The 22832-nt window shown below is 37.5% G+C and overlaps 1 protein-coding gene across 1 annotated transcript; it reads right to left on the bottom strand.

The window, feature by feature from the left end:
* Positions 1 to 3320: 3320 nt before the first annotated feature.
* LOC150096852 (protein CFDP2-like) lies at positions 3321 to 15389 on the bottom strand. The gene is made up of 2 exons (XM_090408086.1): positions 15018 to 15389; positions 3321 to 3386 (listed from the first exon to the last, which is right to left on the bottom strand). The coding sequence occupies exons 1-2, from the start codon at positions 15387 to 15389 to the stop codon at positions 3321 to 3323; spliced, it is 438 nt and encodes a 145-aa protein (XP_090264212.1).
* Between the last annotated feature and the right edge of the window lie 7443 nt (positions 15390 to 22832).

Below are 22832 nucleotides of genomic sequence, written 5' to 3'. Positions count from 1 at the left end.
TGTGGAGGTCTCCTCTCAGTTATACAGCTTTGACCCTTAAGCACCCCACCCCATATATATTCATATATATATATGTCGATAAAGTTTTTTTGATGTGTGAAATGAAATAGACTGTAATCCTTTTCTCCACTGTGCATGTATTTAGAATGATTTATTCTTTCTTTAAGTAGTAAGTTACATTTTAAATATTTCACAAGAATCAGTTGTTGAACGGAGGGGAGATTATGTTTTAATGTTCTGTTTGCATATTACAATAAACTGACAAATGTATGAGACAGGGGAGATACATATATAGTGGTACATTTAGATTTTACAAAGGCCTGGATGGATTGCCACACAAGTTGGTAACCAAACTGGAATAGAGGAGGTTAGATAATAAAATTGGTGGGTTGGATGGGTATTAGCAAGTCGTGTCTGGGGAGTAGCATTTTGGAAGAGGAAAATTACTAGTGGCATGCAGCATGAATCTTACTGTTTAACTCATATGTTAATGATATTGGGATAGGTTTAACTGGAGATATGTATTTGTGAAGAACTGTGAGGAGTAGAACAAATATTTTGACTTACAGAAAAGAGGAGAGTTCCCAGCTCAGTGTTATGAAGTGTAAGGTTTTGAAATTTGGTATGCAAAGATGGAATATGGAGTATTGGTGGAGAAATTTTGAATGAGGTTGAGATGAGAGGTTTGTGAGTGGTGGCAGACAGGAATCTAAAGTTTAGGGGTTACATTGCTAAAATTATGAGGACATAGATTATGGCAATGATGAAGATGACCTGGATATGTACAAGTAAATAGTTTACTTTTCCGTTGTATAAGGCATTGAACATGCCACAGTAGTCCACATGCAGATCTGATCACTTGGTTTTCAAGAGTATGAATATATATATATATATTAGAGAGAGTACAAAGAAGATTGAGATAGTATTGTAAGAATACCATCTGCATAATTTAGCCAGCCTGGTTGGCCGAGTGGTTAGTGTATCTGCTCTCCAGCCAAAAGGCTGCGGGTTCAAATCCCGCCGTGGGCATGGATGTTTGTGCTTGTCTGTGGAAATACTAGTGGTGGTGATGGTGGTTGGCAGTAGATGGCGTTGGTGTAGTTGCGGTCAGTTGGTGGATTGAGTGGTTGAGACAGAGTTTGTAGAGCAGGTGTCCTTCCTTGATAAGTCTTTGGACTCCCTGGAGGTGTAAAATAATAATAATAATAATTTGTGACTAGCTTGAGTATCTGATTTAATGATTACAGCATTATTTGGTGATGTAATCTAAATATTGTAGTTATTGATTTTGATGCTAGATCAAACTGTTCTAGGTCAAACTAGAACAGAAGTTTATCATGCTATATTATATTGTTGTTGTATGAAATATTGCCATTACTGGCTATCTAAATTGTTTGTCTGGTTGGTATATGAGCTTTCCAAACAGCAGGCCATGATTCAAATCCTAGTGTGGGCACAGATGTTCGTGATTGTCTTTAGGTGGAAGGTGAATTTCATTGCCCAGCGCGAGGCCACCGCCCTGCTTTTTTTGGAGGCCTGAAGTGGCTTGAAAAAGTTCCGTGATTGGTCTCTAGAGTAGGGTTTCCAGAGCATGTAAAAAAAAAAAAGAAATCAAAAGTAGAAGAAAAAAAAAAGACTAAAAATAGCATGTAAGCATGTGTACCCCTTTTTATTTTAAGAATGAAGGAAGGAGAGAAGATGAACTATACTTGTGAATATACACAGGCCATTCTTTTAACTGGAGAAGTGAATTTCATGTTACATGAGCATTAGTTTGGTTGTGGTACTCATTACTCAGTATATTATTATTGCACCCTCCATGGAGTTGGCAGAGCCATCATGGGAGGTTCATTCATCTGACAACATATTTATCATACTGAATCTTAAAATCCTTAACACTCCTTGCATTAATACATTCTGGTAATGTTTTCTATTCACTGACAGTTCTGTGACCAGCAGTGTTCAGAACTCTATACTTGAGTTTTTATTATTATTATTAATATTCGTGAATTAATGCTACTTAATCTTTCACTAATGATAAAAGGAATGATTTGAGGAAGAGAATATCCATTTGTTTACTGCTGATGAGGAGGACAACAGCTAATAAAGGAGATGTATATATCCAACAGGATTATTTAAATAGACTGACAGTGTGGGTAAAGAATTATTGTCACTTTAATGTGGTAATATGTAAGGCAATGCAAGTTGTGTATTACATTGATGAGAAGGAAATTAAAATAATTCTCCTGAGATGGCATAATACAAATTACATGCAACTAATAAACTAACAGATTAGTAACTGCATTTTCAGCTTTTTTGTGGAGGAGATTACTATTAAAAAGTCTTAATATAGACAGGGCCACCCCTAGGAATTTTGCTGCCCATTGCCCTTATTTTTTGTATAGTTTATGCCAATTTTGCCGCTCAATCTTACACCGTCGGTAGAGCTGGCCTTGAATATAGACAGTAATTATATTTGTACAAAAGTTAATTCTAATTCTTTGATGGTCTCAGCATAATAATTTTATTATAAAATATTGAAATAATTTCATTTGCTCATGCATGCAACCAGGAAGTTTTTGTCAAATGCTGCAAATCTAGTTTCCTTGATGCAACTTTTGAATAACCATTTCATATTTGGAGGAGGAAAAAAAAAAGTACAATGAAAAACTGTTATATTCTCTCTATTTTGCACAATTACTAATTACAATTACACAATTACAATATTAGATGGACAAAGTGACAATAACTGAAGAATATTCTGTGTGACTGAAGTAATTATTTTCAATTTGAAAGTTATCCTTCTATAGTCATTCTTCCTCTTACTTGCCACATAATGAAAAAACTCTGGGATTCATAATGCTGCAGAAATATAAGTAATTTTTTTTCCAAATTCAAGCTAATAACACTGGGTTATTAGCTTGAATTTATTGTATGTATTTATTTGTTTTATGAGTGTGCTAGATAAACTGAGTTATTTAGACTTAAGTAGAACGTGTATTGCTGTATCGTACCTATGCATGGCAGAACAATGGCAGCCAAGACGTCTTTGTTGGGTGACCTGATTTGTGTGATTTTATCCATTGTAAAATATGTGAGATGTATTTGTTGTAAAAATTGAAAGAATTTTGAAAAGAGAGCAAGCGTGGTGAGAGTGTGTAATAAATGTTTTGAGAGTGAGTACAGAGGGAATAAATTGTGATAGTAGAGTAGAGAGTATTGATAGAAGACTTGAAAATGTAAATATTGGTGACAATATTGAAAGTGCAGTGGTGTAAGTTCAGGAGAACATAGAAGACCTGAATAAAGAAATAGCATGCTTACATGTAGTCCTTCAGAGGAAAAAGCACAAGATCAAAAGCTGAAACACCAAGAGATTGGTCAAACTAAGAACAGAAAAAAGCAAGAAGTACAAAGCAATAAAGATTAAGAGTAAACAAGAGAAAAAGCATAAGCAGAATTATACAAATTAAGCGGATATTGAATCCAACAAGATTTCAAAGCCGAATATATAGAAACTACAAGAGTTTTGTGCCAAATATAGAAACTAAAAGTTTCGGTGGATCCAAACATAAACAACCTTTCAGGACAGGGGCAACTCGTGGTCTTGTAGTTTCTATATATTCGGCTTTAAAATAATGTTGGATTTAATATTCACTTAATTTGCATAATTTTGCATCGCCGAAGTGAATTTGGCTCTTTATTTCAGCATAAGCAGATATTTTTATGTAGATTCCACAAGGGGAGTGCTTCCATGGAAGTGCTACAAAATCATGTTTCCCATGTGCGAAAATTAATATTGGTGATGCTATTAGAATGCAGAAAGGGAAGGTGAAAGAATTGATTATTTTGGCTGGAACTAATGACCTCCAAGGTGAAATTTTGTATGAGGGAGGATGTGAAAGAATTATTAGAAGCTAAAAAGAAGAGCAAGAGGGTGGAGTTTGCAAGTCTGCTACCATGCTATGATAGAGGTGAACCGAGGAGGAGAGCAATTAATGAATCAATACACGGGTTCTGCAGAAGAAATGATGTAGAGTTTGTGGACATATGGCGTGAGTTTGATGGACAGAAAGATTTGTGCAATACTGCTAGACTGCACTTAAATGAATTTAGCATTAGGTGTCTATAGAGTGCTTTGTTCACTGAGAGTGTGGAAGCACAAATTCAGGAAAACTAAAGAAATTAGGGTGGATACAAGTGAGTGTGTGTGTGTGTGTGTGTGTGTGTGTGTGTCTGCGAAGGCACCCATGAAGCAAATGAGTATGTGAATGAACAAAAAATGAGGAATCTGGTCTCAGACAACAATATCAAATGGGGTAGTCAATTCAGGATGTAAAGGTGGTTGGGGGGCCTTAGTCAAGGTCAATGCAGCTTCAGCAAAAGTTATAGGCATTAGTGAGATTTGGGGCTAACATTAGACGATTTAGTTACAGAGATTGAATGTTATAGATTTAGTATTTTCAGGGAAGATATAGCAGACAGGATAGGGTGTGGAGTACTGCTTATGATAGCAAATGAATTGCAGCCAACAAGAGTAGGAGTCAGTCAGACAGATGGCAGTTCTTTTGAGTCAAACTGCTATGAGATTGAAGCCAATAGGATAACATATAAAACTGGTTGCTGCTATAGACTAAGGGGGGGGGTGCCTTACAAGACATACTAGATAACAAATAATAGATTTTAAAACAAATGTCTCTACCAGAATCCCTAACAGTCCTCTCCATTAAGGGAAGAGCCACTACCCAGAGCGGTTTTGACCTTTATTGAGGTCTCATCAGTGGGAGCCAGACCTAGTGGTGGTGATACCAAGGTGGAGGTAATGAAGAAGTCATATTTACCTATACAAGTTGCCAAAAGGTGTCACACCTTATTATTAAATTACTCTGGATTAGAGAAAGATGTTGGAAGTTTTTTCACTCAGTTAGACTATAAATTATATATTTAGTTTAATCCTTTATCCAAGTGTAAGCAAACAACTGATGATACCTCAATAAAGGTCGAAACCACTCTGGGTAGTGGCCCTTCCCTTAATGCATAGCATTATACATGTCCTCAAGGAGATGTGCTTTGCATTATGGGAGATACTAAGGCAAGTGATGAGAACTTATACCACCTTTATCACGAGTTGCCCCAGTCCTGAAGATACTTCAGGCGTAAACTTTGTTTGCTTACACTTGAATAAAGGATTAAACTAAATATATAATTTATAATCCTCTCCACTTATTCAATGCTCCAGATCTTTTCTTAACCAGTTAAGAAGTAGTCACCTCAACAGTGACTATTCCTCTTGTGAATTCAGATCACAATCATGTCCGAGTTTCATCTCTTGTATAGTTTTGCACTACAATAATAGCAAGCAGAAAGTTCAAGGGTTTTTTTCCCCCTTTCTATTGGCAGACTAATGTTTCCATTTTTAAATCCAGTTACTTGTGCTCTTGTCACAGAAATTATGTGAAAGGAAGTTTTCATTTCTTAATCTGTTCAAAATTCCCACCCTACATCCAAACTATGGTTTTTCAAAAGTTATGCTGATATGGTCTAAGAAAGGAAAACAACTTATCACAAGTGGCTTTTGAAAAATTCTAGCTTCATTCACAGTTTACACAAACCCACAACGCTTGCAAAATTAATGATGTTTCATAAGTGTGGTTTCTGGTCTCTCTGAAAAAGCTGTTGGGCATACCTTTGTCCTTCTGTGGTTCCATCTCTTTCTGACCCAAATGGAAGAACTGCAGTATCATCTAAAGATAAGGCTGACCTCTGGGCATCATTCTTATCATATTCCTACAGAGATGATGAAGACAAATCACCTCCTCCTTTACCTGAAACATTGCATCACATGTCTGTTGTGGCATTCTGCCCTGCCAGAAAGAAAGAATCTTGAACACCATTGGATACCATTTTTCACTTCTGGTGAACTCTCCAGCTTATTGTCAAGATCTTTCTGTAGAACTTCTCAAATGCTAATATCCTCTTTTCAGATTCTCTCAGGAGTACCCAAGCCTTTATAGAGCATGCTGCTGAAGATATACAGGTTTCCACAATACATAATTTAGTATGTATCTTTATAACTCAGTCTTCCATATTTTGTCAATGGTTTTTAAGATAGCTGTTGTTCTGGTTATTCTAATTTTTACCTCTTTTTTTGGAGTCCAAGTCATGCATCATGGCATCCAAAATATGTGAAGTGTTCCACATTTTCTAGTTGAAATCTTTCTGTGGTAACGTTGTTCAGTAACTCCTGTTGCCCAAATTGTTGTTTTAGTTTTTTTTCAAAATTGACATTGAGCCCATATCTCTTTCCTTCTCCATATAGTGTTTGCAGTATCCATTCCAGCCTTGCTGTATCTTCTTCAATTAGTACAATGTCATCTGCAGCAAAGCAGAGGTAGTTTATTCTCATGCCATTTATTGAAATATGTCCACCTTCTTTAATCTTATCTAGTGTTTTTCCCAGAACACTAGATAATGTGATGAAGATGATTGGTGATATTGGGTCCCCTTGTCTTATGCCTTGAGTAGTAGCAAATTAATTTCCAGTCACACCTCTTATCCTGACTGTTTCTTGTGTTTGGGGCTGCTTGTATATCTTTAAACAGATCAATTTATTGTCCACACCATAGAATTCCAAGACTGTCCATTTTATATTTCGATCAATATTATGCTTTTTTGGAAGTCCATGAAACAGCAGTATATTTTTTTGTTCTTTTTTCGAGCTTTCTCTGCTTAGTCTTAGTGAGAGTATTTGTTACACTGTACTTTGATAGTTTCAAAATCCGGCTTGCTCATCAGGACGATGTGCCTCCATAAGACACGTCATTCAGGCATTCTGTAAGTATTTTCATCAGAACATTGCTAAGATGACTCATTAGTGCAATAGTTCTGTAATTGGTGCATTCTAAAGCACTGCCTTTCTTATGAAGAACGACCATTTTTTTTTCACTCTTCTGGGGCATACCCTGATCTCCATATTTCATTACATAGCATATGCATTCTTTTACAACCAATTTTACTCTATATTTTAGCATCTCACCTATTATGTTGTAATCTCCAAAACTCTTGTTCTTGAGATGTTTATAGCCTTGTTCACCTCCTCTTCCAAGATGTCATTTCCAAAAATTTTGCTGGTAAAGAGATTGCTTTTAGTTTTTTTGATTACTTCTGTTGCAGTTTATTTTTCTGCAATATCTTGTCCATCTGTGTATGATTTCAGTCTTGCCCATCAATACTTTATCATCATCATCTTTGACTTGTCTGCCACTTCCTATTTACATTTCTTACAAGTTTAGACCTTGCTAGTTTTGTGTTCTCAAAAGTACTGTTCAATGTCTTTACATTGGTCTTCCAGCCATTTAGTTTAATCAGATCTTGCTGTTTTCCATACTTCATTGCATTTTTGATTGGTATAACTCATCTGCTGCCTTTGAAATATCTCTTTTAAGTTTTGGTTCTCTTTTCTCTTGTACCAATTTCAGGGTTTCCTGAATTATCCATTTTTTGTTGATCTTCTCTCTCTCTTTCTCTCTCTCTTTCAGGAATTACTTCCTCTACTGCTTTTTTTAGTACTGTAGTCAATTGTTCTGCTTTTGTATTTATATTTTGTTTTTCACTTGTGGTCTTAAGCTTGGTTTTCAGTATGTCCTGATATTAACCTCCATTCATTTAGTCTTGAGATGTTTCTAGCTTTTTGGAATTTTCCTTTGTACTTCTGTTTCAATTTTAGTATTATATTCGCAATCACTAAACTGTGGTCTGAATTAATATGCTAAATTAATGTGATAAAGAACTTACAGCTCCGTTGACCTAGCTTTTCAATAAAAGTCTGGCTGAAGGAAAGGTACCCAGGGAATGGAAGGAAGGTAAGATAGCCACAGCATAAGGGCAGTAGCAGACTGGAAGTGTCTAATTATAGGCCTGTTTGTGTGTCATCAGTAGTTGTTAAGGTCTTGGAGAAATTAGTGAGGGACTATATACAGTGTTGGGTAGATGAGGGTAATGTTACCTGTGAGAATCAACATGGATTTGTTAATTGGAACTCTTGCTTTAGTAATATGATTGCCTTTTATAATAAAGTGACAAGAGCAGTTCATGAGGGAAAGGCATATACTGCCATTTTTTTTGGATTTTGCAAAGGCATTTGACAGGATGCCACACGATAAGCTGATATTTAAGTTGTAGCACATGGGTTTAAATGTTGGGTTAGTCAAATGGATTCAGGATTGGCTGACTGATAAGTATCAGAGAGTTGTGTATGATGGGGCAATACCAAGGAAGCAAAAGGATACAAGTGGGGTTCCACAAGGCTCAGTACTGGGATCTGTATTGTTCAATCTTTATATCAATGCTATTGTTGATGGATTGCAAGGGGACATTCAGTTGTTTGCGGATGATGTGAAGTTGGGAAGGGTTATCAGTAATAGTGCAGATGTGGCAGCCCTGCAAGAGGATTTGAATAAACTAGACAGATTATTATTATTACTACAGGTGACTCCAAGGAGTCTTTAGACTCATCGAGGGAGGACCTAAACATCATGTCCACACAACTATTCGACATTCTCACAGTATCTATCATAGCACCCACAACCGACTCTGGCAGCTTATTCCACTCATTTACCACTCTAAAAGTAAAGAACACAGCTCTAACACCATTACTAACCACACTCTTGCCCAGCTTTCGTAGATGTCCCCTAGTCCTCCCACCATCACCAGTCCTGATCTCAAAAATATCCTCTAAATTAATCCTATAGAAGCCCTTCAGCAATTTGAATGTCTCAATCATATCTCCTCTTTTCTGCCTATCAACCAATTTCTGCAATCCACAAATCTTCAACCTGTTCTCATAAGGTTCATTCCATAGACCTGCTATAATCTTGGTCACTCGCCTCTGGATCCTCTCAACTTCCTACCCATCAAGAAGAAACCTAGGTGACTAAATCCAGGCACAGTAGTCGAGATGAGGTCTTATCAAGGCTCAGTACAGAGGAACAATAACTTGCTTATCTCTGCTCATCAAAGTATTCTTCAGCAACCAAGTGATTTGATGAGCTGATTTAGCCACTTTTGCAATGTGCCCCTTAAACTTTATCTCCCTATCCACCAACACCTCCAAATCCCTGGCCTCATCAATCTCCTGGAGTACAGTTCCACCAATGTGGTATACTGCTGCTAATCTTTTCACCCCAAAATGCATAACCTTACATTTTGTCACATTAAATTGACATCCATTCTCCTTAGCCCAGACCTCCAATCTATCCAAATCATCCTGCAAGATTTTGACATCTTCTGCATTCACTATTGCCCTACCCAACTTTGCATCATCAGTGAACAAATGAACTGTTCCTCTTAGATCCTTCCCTATATCACTAATGAACAAATTAAACAGCATTGGTCCAAGAAATGGTCCAGGGTTCTGTGAGCAGTGGTGTGCTACAGAACCCTGTAGCACACCACTAGTCACAGGCTGTCTTTTGGACCCTACTCCAGAATAAACTACTCTCTGATATCTCTCCATCGACCACCCTCCTATCCATCTCACCAACCCTTTATCCATTCCCATATGTTGCAGTTTATGGATTAAAATTCCGTGTGGTATCCTGTCAAAGGCCTTAGCCAGCTCCTGCAGTATCACTGTAAGCCCATTACCCTTATCCAGTTCAGCCATCACTGTGTTATAAAACTTGAGCAAGTTACTGAGGCATGATCTACCCCTCACAAAGGCATGCTGTCTCCCATACAGTATCTCATTTTCATCAATCCATTCATGTATTTTTCTCTTGACTACTTTCTCCAAGACCTTGACAACAACACCTGATATGCTGATCGGTCGGTAATTTGCAACAGTAGTCTTAGATCCTCCTTTATGTAGCGGAACTATTTTCTCCTCTTTCCACACCTTCGGGACTAAACCAGACCCGAGACTCAGATTAAACAACATGGTCAAGGGCACTGATAATTCTTTAGCCGCTTCATGTAAGACCCGTGCCGATATACCATCCAATCCCACAGATGTATTCACATTAAGGTTCTGTAATAGACTATTCACCTCCACTTCATTCATCACAATTCCCGTATAAACTAATGATTCCTTCATTCTTTCAATGTCACCAACTGGATGATATACTCTTGCAAAGTGCTCACTCAGTAATTCCACTATATCACACTGATTCAGTGACTTCCTTGCCATTGGCATTCCTTAAAATCATTCTGCCCTGTACAGTTTTTCTTTTACTTGCAGCATATTGAAAGAACTGGGATTCTCTTTAGCTTGCATAGCTAGTTTCCTTTCATAATTCGCTTTTGCTTTTCTTACCACACTAGTTATCCTTCTGGTCTGTGCTTTATACCATTCGTGTTTTTGCAGGTCACCTTTCTCTTTAAATTCCCTCCACAGTTGTTTCTTTTTTTGCAGCTCAAACTTAATGGTGTTATTCATCCATCTATTTAACCCCTACTTGTTTTACTATTCGGACCCGAGGTATACAATCAGCCATAACCTCCTGCAAATGCTCCTTGACCACTTCCCATACTATATCGACAACCAGCGCTTGCAGTTTTACATGCCATGGCACTGAACCAAGCAATCTCTTAAGCTTGTCATACTTGCCAGCACAGTAATTCCACATATACCCTGTCTTAATTGAAAATTCTACACCTTTAGCCACCTCCCAGGTGGCTAAAGGTGTAGAATTATGATTTATGATCACTCTCACCAACAGATGGGCAAATAAATGGGGGTATTGGTTCAATGCAGCAAAATGTAAAGTCTTGAGGTTTGTATCCATGGATGGGAGGATGTGTACTCGATTGGAGGAGCTGTACTGGAGTAAGTAGGGGAGACAAGAGATCTGGGGGTGATGATTGATAGAAAACTAAAATTCAGGGAGCATATTGCAAAGGTGGTGAGGGTAACTCAGAGGATTACTGCAATACTGAGAAGGACGCTGACCTGCAGAGATAAAAGAGTTATCATTCCGTTGTATAAGGCCCTGATCAGACCACACTTAGACTATTGTTCTCAGATTTGGTCCCCAGGATTTGAAGGGGAATTGACTGTGGAAAGGGTACAGAGGCAGATAACAAAGATGGTTTCAGGACTGTACAATATGAGTTATGAGGATTGACTGAGAGTATGTGGACTGCAGAGTTTGGTGGATAGAAGAAGGAGAGATGATATGATCGAGACTTTTAAACTGTTGGGAGGCAGTTACAGGGTAGACATTGGAGAGTTCTTTCACTTGGTGAAATGGTAGGAAGGAGCGATGACAAGGGACTGTCCCTGGAATTTACGAAAGGAGGCTGTGCGCTGCATTGCCTGAGAGAGTGGGAACAGTCAATGGGTTCAAAGAATGGTATAATAAACTTTATATTTCCTAAAAACGACCTCCCACGATGAGTGTTTTGACTCCATGGAGGCCTGGATAATAATAATAATAATAATTATTATTATTATTCAGGCCTCCATGGAGTCAAAAGACTCATCGTGGGAGGTCCTTCCTAAGAACATAAAGTCTGTCAAGACTCATCGAGGGGAGGTTCCCCCTAAGAAACACAAAGTCTATCATACCACTCCTTAAACTCATTGACTGTTCTCGCCCTCACCACTCTATCAGGCAGTGCATTCCATGGCTCAACCACCCTCCATGCAAAGAAACCACTCCTCACCCTCTTGCTCACAGTTTCCTTTCGTAACTTCCAGGGATGGCCTCTTGTCATCACTGCTTCCCGCTGTTCAACCAAGTGAAAGAACTCCCCAGTGTCAACCCTGTAACCACCTCTCAACAGTTTAAAAGTCTCAATCATATCACCTCTCTTTCTTCTATCTGCCAAACTCTACAGTCCACATTCCCTCAGCCGATTCTCATAACTATCCTTGTACAGTCCTGAGACCATCTTTGTCATCCGTCTTTGTATCTTTTCCACAGTTAATTTATCCCCTTCAAATCCTGGGGATCAAATCTGAGAACAATAATACAAGTGTGGTCTGATCAGAGACTTATACAACGGAATGATAACCCTCATCTCTGCAGGTCAGTGTCCTTCTCATAATTGCAGCAATCCTCTGTGTTACCTTCATCACCTTTGCAATATGTCCCCTAAACTTCAGGTTTCTATCAATCATCAACCCCAGATCTCTTGTCTCCCCAACTTCCTCCAGTATAACTCCTCCCATAGAGTATGCAGCATCCCATCGATGTTTCCCAAACCTGAAGACCTTACATTTTGCTGCATTAAACTGACACCCCCATTCATTTGCCCATCTATCTAGCTTATTCAAATCCTCTTGCAGGGCTACCACATCTGCACTATTACTAATAATCCTTCCCAGCTTCGCATCATCCGCAAACAACTGAATATCCCCTTGCAATCCACTGGCAATGCCATTGATATAAAGGTTAAACAATATAGGTCCTAGTACTGAGCCCTGTGGGACCCCACTTGTAACCTTCTGTCTCCTTGAAACTGCTCCACCATACACAACTCTCTGATACCTATCAGACAGCCAATCCTGAATCCAGTTGACCAATCTGACATCCAGACTCATGTGTTGCAACTTAAATATCAGCTTACCATGTGGCACCCTGTCAAATGCCTTCGCTAAGTCTAAGAAAATTGCAGTATATGCCTTTCCCTCATCTAATGTTCTTGTAACTTTATTATAAAAGGCTAGTATATTGCTAAAACAAGAGTGCCCTTTCACAAATCCATGTTGACTCTCACAGATAACATTATCCTCATCTGCCCAGTGCTGTATACAGTCCCTCACTACTTTCTCCAAGATCTTAACAACTACTGATGACACACAGACTGGCCTATAATTAGACACTTCCAGTCTGTTACCACCCTTATGCAATGGCACTATCTTGCCTTCCTTCCATTCCCTGGGCACCTTTGCTGAAGCTAGACTTTCATTGAAAAGCCAAGTTAAAAGCGCTGTCAGTTCCCTAGCACATTCTCTCAAAACTCGTGGTGAAATACCATCCATCCAGTTCAAAAGCTTTATTGACATCCAGAGTTCTCAGTCACTCTATTCCCATTTTTATCCCACAATATCATTCTTCCGTCATTTCTCCTCCTACTGGCCACATAGCTAAAAAATTCCCTAGGATTTTCTTTGGATCTTAGGGCCAGTCTCCTCTCATATTCCAGTTTCGCTTTCCTTACCACACTAGTCACTCTTCTAGCCTGTGTCTTATATTCTTCACGCATCCTCTCTTCACCTGTCTCCTTGTATCTCTTCCATAGCCTCTTTTTCACATGCAATTCCTGTTTAATATTGTTTGTCATCCACTTTACTCCAAATTGTGTCCTCTTCTTCACTTGTGGTATACAACTTACCATTGCTGCTACCAAATATTCTTTCACAATTTCCCACGCATTAACGATATCCCGGCCTTCCAATTCCTCCCTCCATGAAACTTCCCGAAGTTGACGTCTAAGACTATTATAATCACCTGCATTATAATTCCACATAAGTTCCTGTCTCTTTGATACTCCTGCATGTCTATTCATTTTCCAAGTCAAAACCATATGGTCACTCTCTCCAACTGGTGGGAGAGATGTCATCTCAGTTTTTATCAACTCTTCTGATGCTGTAACCAAATCTAAAACTCTTGTTCCCTCTGTTACATGTTGCCTAAGACTTCTAGAATTCTAGAAGTCTTAGTCCCTCAAGAATTCTAGAAATTCCATTCCACTATTGCTACATGCATCTTCCTCTCTCCAATTTATACTACTGTAGTTAAAATCTCCCATAACAATCATTCTTCTTGCACTTGCCAAACTTAACAGTCTAAACATCTCCTGGTCCTCATCCTCCGTGCTCCTGGGTCTGTAGCAACACCCCACTAAATATCCTGTCTTGCCTACCTCTACCTCACACCAGCTCTCAAAATCATTTGTCTCACTTCCTTCCAAAGTCTCCACTCTTAGAGGACATAGGTCATCACTTATCATAAGCAGTACCCCACCACCACGCTTTCCCCTCCTATCCTGACAAAAAATGCTATACCCAGCAACTTCTATTCCTGTTATTATATCCCCTGCTGTCAACCACATCTCAGTGATCCCAATAATTTTTGGCCAGGCTGATGCTATCTGCGCCACCAATTCCTCTCCCTTATTCCAGATACTCCTGGCATTAGTATAAAGCATAAAAATACCATTGTTTCTATACCCAGCATTATCCCTTCTAGACTCCACTGGGCTCAGTGTTACCTGACATCGTCTCCCTTCTCCCAAGTATCCATTCCCACAAGAGGCCACCCCTGCTATCATCCTCCCAGGGACACACTGACTCGTTCAGAACAGCAATCTCTCCAGACGTCCTTCCTCATTCAAATGTAAACGGTCTCTCGCATACAATTCCTCTCTTTCCTCAAATGCACTCCAAGCATCCACATATACCAGTCCTCTCTTGTCACACATTCTTGCTATTATGCCATTCAATATCACCGCTCTTCTGCTCAGCGCATCATTATCATACCTAGGCAACACACACACACTATTTTTCCTCTCTCTGTCTTCTTCTGTACAGTCTCAAGCAAAAACCTCATATCTCTCGCTGCCCGACTTACATTACCACTCAAGTCATTCGTTCCTACCATCACAATCATCTCATCCACCCTTTCACTTCTCTTAATTGCCATAGCTACCCTTTCTATTGTCCCTCCTGGCAAACACTCCTCATGCATCCTCTCTTGAACACCATGGATCATTGAGTCGCCATACATTATACCTCTTACCATTCCCTCTCTCCTATTGTTTCCATTCTCTCCTCTTCTTTCATTCCCATAGGTCTCTCTCATTCCCTCTCCCTCTCCAGGGAGTTGATATTATTATACCAACTCCCTGGAATTATCTGCACTGTTGAACTGACGTTCTCCATTTCTGGTCGATCATATTCCTATGCCTACCATTGGAGCACCATGTCTATTTATGATGATCTTTTTGTTGGAATTTGGTGTTGCAAATCATCAGGTCGTTATCAGTGGCAAATTCCAGAAGCATCCCTCCACGTTCATTTCTTTCTCCAAATCCATTTTCCATCCCGTGATATTTCTGCCGATCTTTGCATTCCCGTCTCCTCCAATGATGACTATATCCTGCTTTGGCAACTCATCAATTTCTAGTTGTAGAGCTCTGTAAAATCTCTCAATATCTTCATCTTCACTCTCCACAGTGGGTGCATATACTTGAATGGTCATAATATTAAATGGTTGGGTACTGAATCTTGCAACCATTAAATTTTCACTAACTGGTGTGTATCCTTTCATTGCCTGACAAGTCTTGTTACTTAGCAGGAAACCTATGCCTGCTTCATGCTTACATTTGTTTCCTGACCAGTGAACTCTTCCAGCATTTGTTTCTCCTGATAGTGTCCATCTCATTTCTGAAATACCCAAGATGTCACATCTGTATTTCTTCATGCTGCAATTGTCCTGTTGCCCATAGTGTGTGTGTGTGTGTGTGTGTGTGTGTGTGTGTGTGTGTGTGTGTGTGCGGATATTCCATGTACCTATTGATATTCCATTCTTTACAGGCTTGATTTCTTTGTTTTCAGTAGCTGATTTTCTGATCCAATCTTGATTGCTTGATTGGGGATATGGACCTTGTTTGACCAGACGACATTCGAGCCAGCATGAGTCTTTTCTCTTGTTCTTTGGCATTGGATTTCAATCATATTTTCTCTTTACTTTCTGTAAAGATGCTTATTTGACAAACCCTCAATCTTTCTTGAAGAGCTTGGGAGAGATGTAGGAAGGAGCATGTAGGTTATGTTTAGGCTTAGGGCAGCCTAAGTTTGCCTTGACACAGTAGTTAATTGGACTTCTGTGGCATTATAGAATTATTGGAGTTGTTCACTAATGGCAATGCTAACATCCTGTTAGCATTGCCGCTTCTTGTCCAGGACTGCTTATTGGCAATTCGCAGCTGGTCAACATCTATGGTGGCCATTCCCATATCCGTAACCTGGGGACCCATCCGGTGATGTGCAGCTTTGCTTCAGATTACCCTAGACCGAATATATATATATAATCAGTAGTTACATTGACTCGGTGATTGGATATGTTCATCTTTTTTTGACTGACTGAAACCAAGAAATAGATAACAAAAAAAAATAAAAAATCAGCTAACACCTTTTTATTCCCGTATACGGGGAATAGGCGAGGCCATTTAGCCCTATCTAACTTTTTTTGGAGACTGAGTGGGCAGTTCAATCTCCACTGGTACCAATCAGAGAGATAGATGGCCCAAGGCTATCACTAATTAAGCGGTACACGGTGAAGAGAGACGGCTCAAATGTGCCGCCATCTCGTGGTCCCTAACCCTAACACAATATATTTAATGTCTGAAACAATGTGGGTTCTATGGTTGATTTTCTTGAGTTTACGGGAGGAAAAACCCACTTGCCGTGCCAGAGATCGACTAACTCGGGAACCAGTCGAAAAAAGGCTTAGAAAAATTTCCTCTAGTCGCAGACTAGACTCGAAATCAAGTCTTCCTTCGTGCGGCCAAGCGCCATGGTATGCAAACGCCACATATAGATAACAAGTTAATTTAATGGAGCACACAACATGTTTCATCAAAAATGACTTCTTCAGGTGTGGTAACACTTAAACTTCAGTTCTCAAGTCTGTTATTACAATAGCACAGTGTTTTTATGGTTTTTTATGTTTTTTAATTTGCTTTAATATATAAGTGTTACCACACCTGAAGAAGTCATTTTTGATGAAACATGTTGTGTGCTCCATTAAATTAACTTATCTATTTCTCGGTTTCAGTCAGTCAAAAAAAGATGAATATATATATATATATATATATAAGGGGCTCATGCGAGCCCTTTGTTGAATTTTTCTGAAATTTGCGAATTTGAGAAAAATTTGCAAACTTGTTCTTCTTGTTTACTTTTTTATTTTTTCAAAAAAAAAGGAAAAAAAACATAATTTTTTTGAAATATATTAAGCGACAAACAAACTCATACGGTAACCTAACAAAAATTAGTCTATTCGGCAGTGTATAGATTATTTGGAATTATTGTTTCAACACCTCTATAACAAATGCACCCAAAATTGAAAATAAAATAAGCGCATATGCTATCTTTACCATTCTCGTAGCCAATCGTATGGTATAACCAGTATCCAATCAAATGTTCGTAAAACTGTCATCAACGGGTTGTTCCACTGGACATTAGTTCTGTGTTCATCAGTACATTGATGTATAACAATTGTTTGTGTTTAAAATTTAAAAATAATAATAAATTTAAAAACTGTATATTCAGCAACAATTTTATTTTTATAATTGTAAAAGTATTTTTACCCATGACACATGAAAAGTCAGTCAAATTTATTAAATTTTTTTGGGAAATAAAAAATAATGAAAAGTGATTCTGCTGATCTACTGTAGTTGAAAATGAAGATGAAGTTGAAGATAACACGCACACTGATTCAATGAATATGCAACAAATTGGAGGAGAAAAAGAAAATCATTTACTTGATTGCTGGAACGACATGCAAGCATCGTATTTCAAAACGCAGTATAAATGGTTAGAAGTTAAAAATGGTAAATTAGGATGAAGTGTTTGCTCAAAATATAAAAACTTAGGTGTCGAAAGAGAAAAAAGGTGTCACCTATCAAAGGAATGGGTAGAAATGAAAATAGAACTGAATGGAAACACTACAGACTCAAGAACTGCATCTTTGTGTAAAAAGTTATCCAAACATAATGAATCATTTGCTCATAATAAAATCATAAAAATAAATGAAGAATGTAGCAAATCTATATTAACAAATTTAATTGACAAACTAAATGAAAAAGAAATTTTGATAACTTCAAAAATGTTTAATTCTGTTTATAGTTTGGTGAAGAGAAACCGACCAATGTCTGATTTACCAGATTTAACTGAGCTGCAAATAAAAATGGTTTTGATCTAGGATTATCATTGCATTCTAGATTCTCAGGAATTAGAATAGTTGAACATATTTCTAAACAAATAAAATTAGAAATATTCTCCAAAATAATAGAAAAATATTGCAAAATTTCTATAATAGCAGACGAATTGACAACATTATTGAAAATAAGTGTTTTAGTTACTCACATACAAGTGTGGACTATTGCATATGTGCGATTATAAAAGATTTTATTCTTATTATATTTTGATAGTTAAAAAATGTTTTTCTTATGCAAGATAAATTAACACAGGTGATTATGTGCAAATATTTCATGTTTAGATCATGAAATATTTGTTTAAAAATGATAGCCTTTATAGGTTGATTGTCCTCTCTACACAAGCTGTATTAATAAAAAATTTTGTGTGAAATACGACTTTTTTTTTGCTCGACGATGCGAGCCTTTGTTAAAATTTCCATAGCTCACCACTGTATATATATATATAGCGCGTTAGATAGAACAACTTGAAAAATACAACGTTTTTGTGTTAATTATGTATTGCATTTTTTGCCATAATTCTCAGTTTTTTTTGTAACTTCAATTTTTATTACTGCGTTCTACCTTTAGTAGATACCTGAAGAAGGCTGAAACTAGTTGTATCATTTTCATTAAAACTTCATATTTTATCTCGGTTTAAGTCATTAAATATTTATTCTTTAAAATGTACCATTGCAACTGAGTAGAATCTCAGGAATACATACATACATACATACATACATATATATATATATATATATATATATATATATATATATATATATATATATATATATACATATACATACATACATATATATGTAAAAATACTTTCTACATACATATATATATATATATATACTGTACACACACACACACTGAAGTGCCATTGAATTAGGGATAGCTACCTAATAATGTGTTGGACCCCTCTGGCTCTGATAACAGCCACCACATATCCTACAGAACTATCCACAGATCACTCAAGTTTAGTAGTGATGGGACATGGACCCAAACACTCTACTTGACAGTATCCCCAAGATTTATTATAGGATTTAAATCAGGGATTCTAGGTGGCCACTTCATTATTTCAAAGTCAACAGAATGCTCCTCAAACCAAGCAGTAGCCTGCCTGGACCTGTGAGATGAACAGTTGTCTTGCTCCCAGGCCATCACTGAGCCGCCGCCACCAGCTTGTACAGTTCCAGCCTGTCATGCAGGATCCATGGGGTTGGCTCCATATCCTAAGTCTCCCATCAGCATTATGAAGTTTAAATTGCGATTCATCTCCAGGCTAAATGTCGCCAATTTCAATCATCCAGTTTTGATGTTCTTTAGCCCAGGCAAAGCATTCAGCCTGGTGTTGTGCTGTTAAAAGTGGGATTCTCATAGGTCAGCAGCTCCTGAAGCCAAGATGGTGAAGTGTGCACGGTCCTTGCACTGACTTTCCAGCTGAAGCCCTAGTCCAGATGAAAGGTGATTTGAGATAATGTCTGGCCCCTATCATTCAATAGTGTGAGTCAGATGGCAAAGCCCACAACTGTTCAAGGCTGGTTGCCCTTTGCAGTCTTTCTGGGTACTTTTTTTTGCTGGAATTTTCATATCCCTGGAACATTCTTGAAACTGTCATACAAGAAAATCCAAGTTTGTTGACAGTTCCATAGATTGAGTGACCCATCCATTGGACTCCTATGATCTGTCCTCTGTCAAATGCATTTAAACCCCACACTTGCTTTTCCTATTACACCTCTCATGACAAATGCTTGTGGAAGCATTATACTTAGTTTGTCATGTATGCGTGCAAATAAGGAGTTGTGGTACAGAATTTGCATAGCATCTCCTCTTCTTAATTCAATGACACTTCAGTGTGTGTGTGTGTGTGTGTGTGTGTGTGTGTGTGTGTATAAATGACCTGGTCTTGCTGACCTCAAACCCTGATCACAGTTTTACTGAAGATACTCATATTGGCAAACCTTGCAGTGCTCAAACAGCTGCAGCTTTAAGTTCATCTACAATAAGTGCTGATCTCCACATCACCCTTCACTGGAGTGACATCAACCTAGTCACCTCCAATGCTTTGCTTCCAAACTGTGGTTTGTCTTTTTTGTGAGAAAAAGGCAAAATTATTTTTTGCGATTTTCTCACAAAAAAGACAGTTCTTCTGCACTTTGGTTTGATAATGCTCATCTCAACAGTCAAGAGCAGATTTCTCTCTTCTTATACTTATTCCGAGTCTTTTCTGGCATAATTCCATCACTTCTATTTCATTCTTAGCTTCCAAAACGCTTGACATTCTTTTTTTTTACTCCAAGACATTACTTCTCTTCTGCCCAGTTTCTTACTTTGTAAAAATCTCAAATCTACCCAATACAAGAATACTGCTCTCATATTTGGGGTAGTGAACCTAAGATCTCTCTAAAAATTCTTGATGTAGTTCAGTTGATTGTTGATGATATTTCAATCCCAACTCTTCAGTTACTGTCTCATCATAATCACTGTCTCTTTTATGCATTTTCATGTATGCTGTTTCAGAAAGCATCCGCTATGCTCCTCCATTTCTGTTAAACCCACAGGAATGTGTTTTTGGCATCTTTAATTTATAGTATAACCAAGGTGAAAAAAGCTTTCAACATCTATCTCTGATCCAGAGTATTTTAATAAGAAGGCAATACACCTTTACACTACTTGTATATGGGAAATATATGAATTCTGCATTACTTTAACTTTGGTATCTCTTCTGGGTCTGGCTACTGCTGATGAGACCTAAATAAAGGTTGAAACCAGTTTGGACAGTGACCTTTCCCATAATGTTTAGCATTATATACATCCAAAAGGGAAATGTGCTTTGCATATTTGCCAAGGCAAATGATATGAAGTCATTAGCCTCTATATACAAGTAGCCCAGTTGTGAAGATACTTCACGTCCAAACTTTTGCTTGCTTACACATGGATAAAGGATTAAACCAAGAATATAATTTCTTGGAATCTTTAATTTATATCTTGTTATGGTTGAACTGCCAATTCAAACCAACTAGTCCCACTCTGTTATTCCATCTACCTCAATTGTATGGAACAGCCTTTCTCATGAACAGATTACTTTTCTCTTGATCCCAGCCTGTACACATATTTATTTGTTATAGGCCTTGTAACCTTTTGTGTGAATGATATAAAAAATACTGTAGTAGGATCACAGTATCCCGTTCATCCCATGAGGATGCCTATCAGGAAATGATATACATCAGACAGAAAGAGACTGCCTCCTGATTGTTGAGCAGTGTTTACATTATTTTATATATGTTTATATAATTATTAATTTTTTTGGGCATATGTTTTAAAGCTTTTATTATTTGTTTATGTTGCTTCCACTCACAAAAGGTTATTTGCAAACCTATAGTATAGTCTATGCACAGTTGAGAGATTCATAGTTCACAGAGTGCCAAAAAGAATCAATTCATGTTGGAGGGGAGAAAAGAATAATGATGTACAAATTTGTTACCAACAAGTGAAATCACGTGCTTTATAAGTAAAATTTTCCAACTGTTATACAAGCAAAATAGTTATCACTTTAAAAACTAGAATGTTCATAAAAGAAAAGCTAATTTTCTGACATCTAATAATAAACAGTCATTCCATGAAATGGACTGATTACCCTATTATCAGAATGGATTCACCTTCTGCCATGCACAGAAGTGTCGAGGTTCTCTCATCTGTGGTCAAACTATATCATAGGTGGGTGAAGGATTTTTTTTTCAATTTTTCTCAATCAATTTTATGTTTTTTTATTTTTTAATTGACTTTTTACAAGTTTGGAGACCCTGCTCTAGAGACCAAACATGGAACTTTTCAAGCCGCTTTAAGTCTCCAATATGTGTGTCTGTGTGGGTGTGTGTGTGTGGGGGGGGAAATCCCTGGGTAATGAAATTCATCTCTCATCTAGAGAAAATCACAAACATCTATGTCCATGGCAGAATTCAAACCTGCAGCCTGTTGGTTGGAGAGAAGGTATACTAACCACTCAGCCAACCAGGTTTAAAGACATCCTGTCAATTTTTTTTTCCATCTTCACACTACCAGTTTTTGTTTTTCTAGAATTCTTGTTTCTTCTATTTTTTCTTCTGCATATTTCCAGGGGAAAGATTTGATTTCTCCAGAAAATACATTTTATAATTCATGAAACTCTCTTCTAATATATATGTTACCGCTAAAGTGCAGAAATCAGTTATTCTGCAGATTATCTAGGTATTGTGCAGATTAACTACGGTGATCCATTAATGTGCGGAAAATTGTTTCATTTCTCAAATTACCTAGGTAATCTGCAAATTACCTAGGTAATCTGCACATTACCTACTAGGCACTCGTTAAAGTGAAAATAAGATCTTTGCTGGAACAACAGCAACGTTTCTGTATGTTTAAATTAAGATAATGTTATTTATTTATTTTTTGATATCTAAAGAATCAAGTTAATACAATCAAATAATCAACAAATTAGTTGATGGAATCAATCATCAATCAATTAATATAATACAAGGAATCAAACGGTTTAAAATATTATTACAATTAAGGAAAAAAACATATGATAAAATTATGTTTACTTATTAAAAAACCAAACTAAAAGTGGAGGGAGAGGGGGGAAGGAGTAGGGAAAGGAAATGAGAGAAACAAACTTTTGAACTTTAACGATACGGAAGCCATTAATGTGCACATTACCTAGGTAAAATGCGGAAAACTCTTGATTCCGCACGTTAACGGAGCAAATCAGTTAATCTGCAGATTAGCTAGGTAATGTGCACATTAACGGTTTTCGCACTTTAGCGGTAACATATATATATATATATATGTTGAAGATACCAAGCTATTTTAAATATAAACCTGGTTTTTTTACTCCATTTCCCAAGTAAGCAAACAGACAA

This window comes from Typopeltis vanoorti, chromosome 18, assembly GCF_054136105.1.
Source record: "Typopeltis vanoorti isolate ZY-2024b chromosome 18, IOZ_Tvanoo_1.0, whole genome shotgun sequence".
NCBI lineage: Eukaryota > Metazoa > Arthropoda > Arachnida > Uropygi > Thelyphonidae > Typopeltis > Typopeltis vanoorti.
Note: the sequence above shows the minus strand (reverse complement) of the source record. Positions and strands in the feature narration are given on the sequence as shown.

Excerpts from the sequence above, each read along its gene's own strand:
- LOC150096852 (XM_090408086.1), bottom strand. The coding sequence starts at position 15,389 with ATGAGATGGACACTATCAGGAGAAACAAATGCTGGAAGAGTTCACTGG. Across the intron at positions 3,387-15,017 it reads ATTTGGAGAAAGAAATGAAC|TTTGACCAATCTCTTGGTGT; the intron begins GTGGAGGGATGC and ends TTCTGTTCTTAG.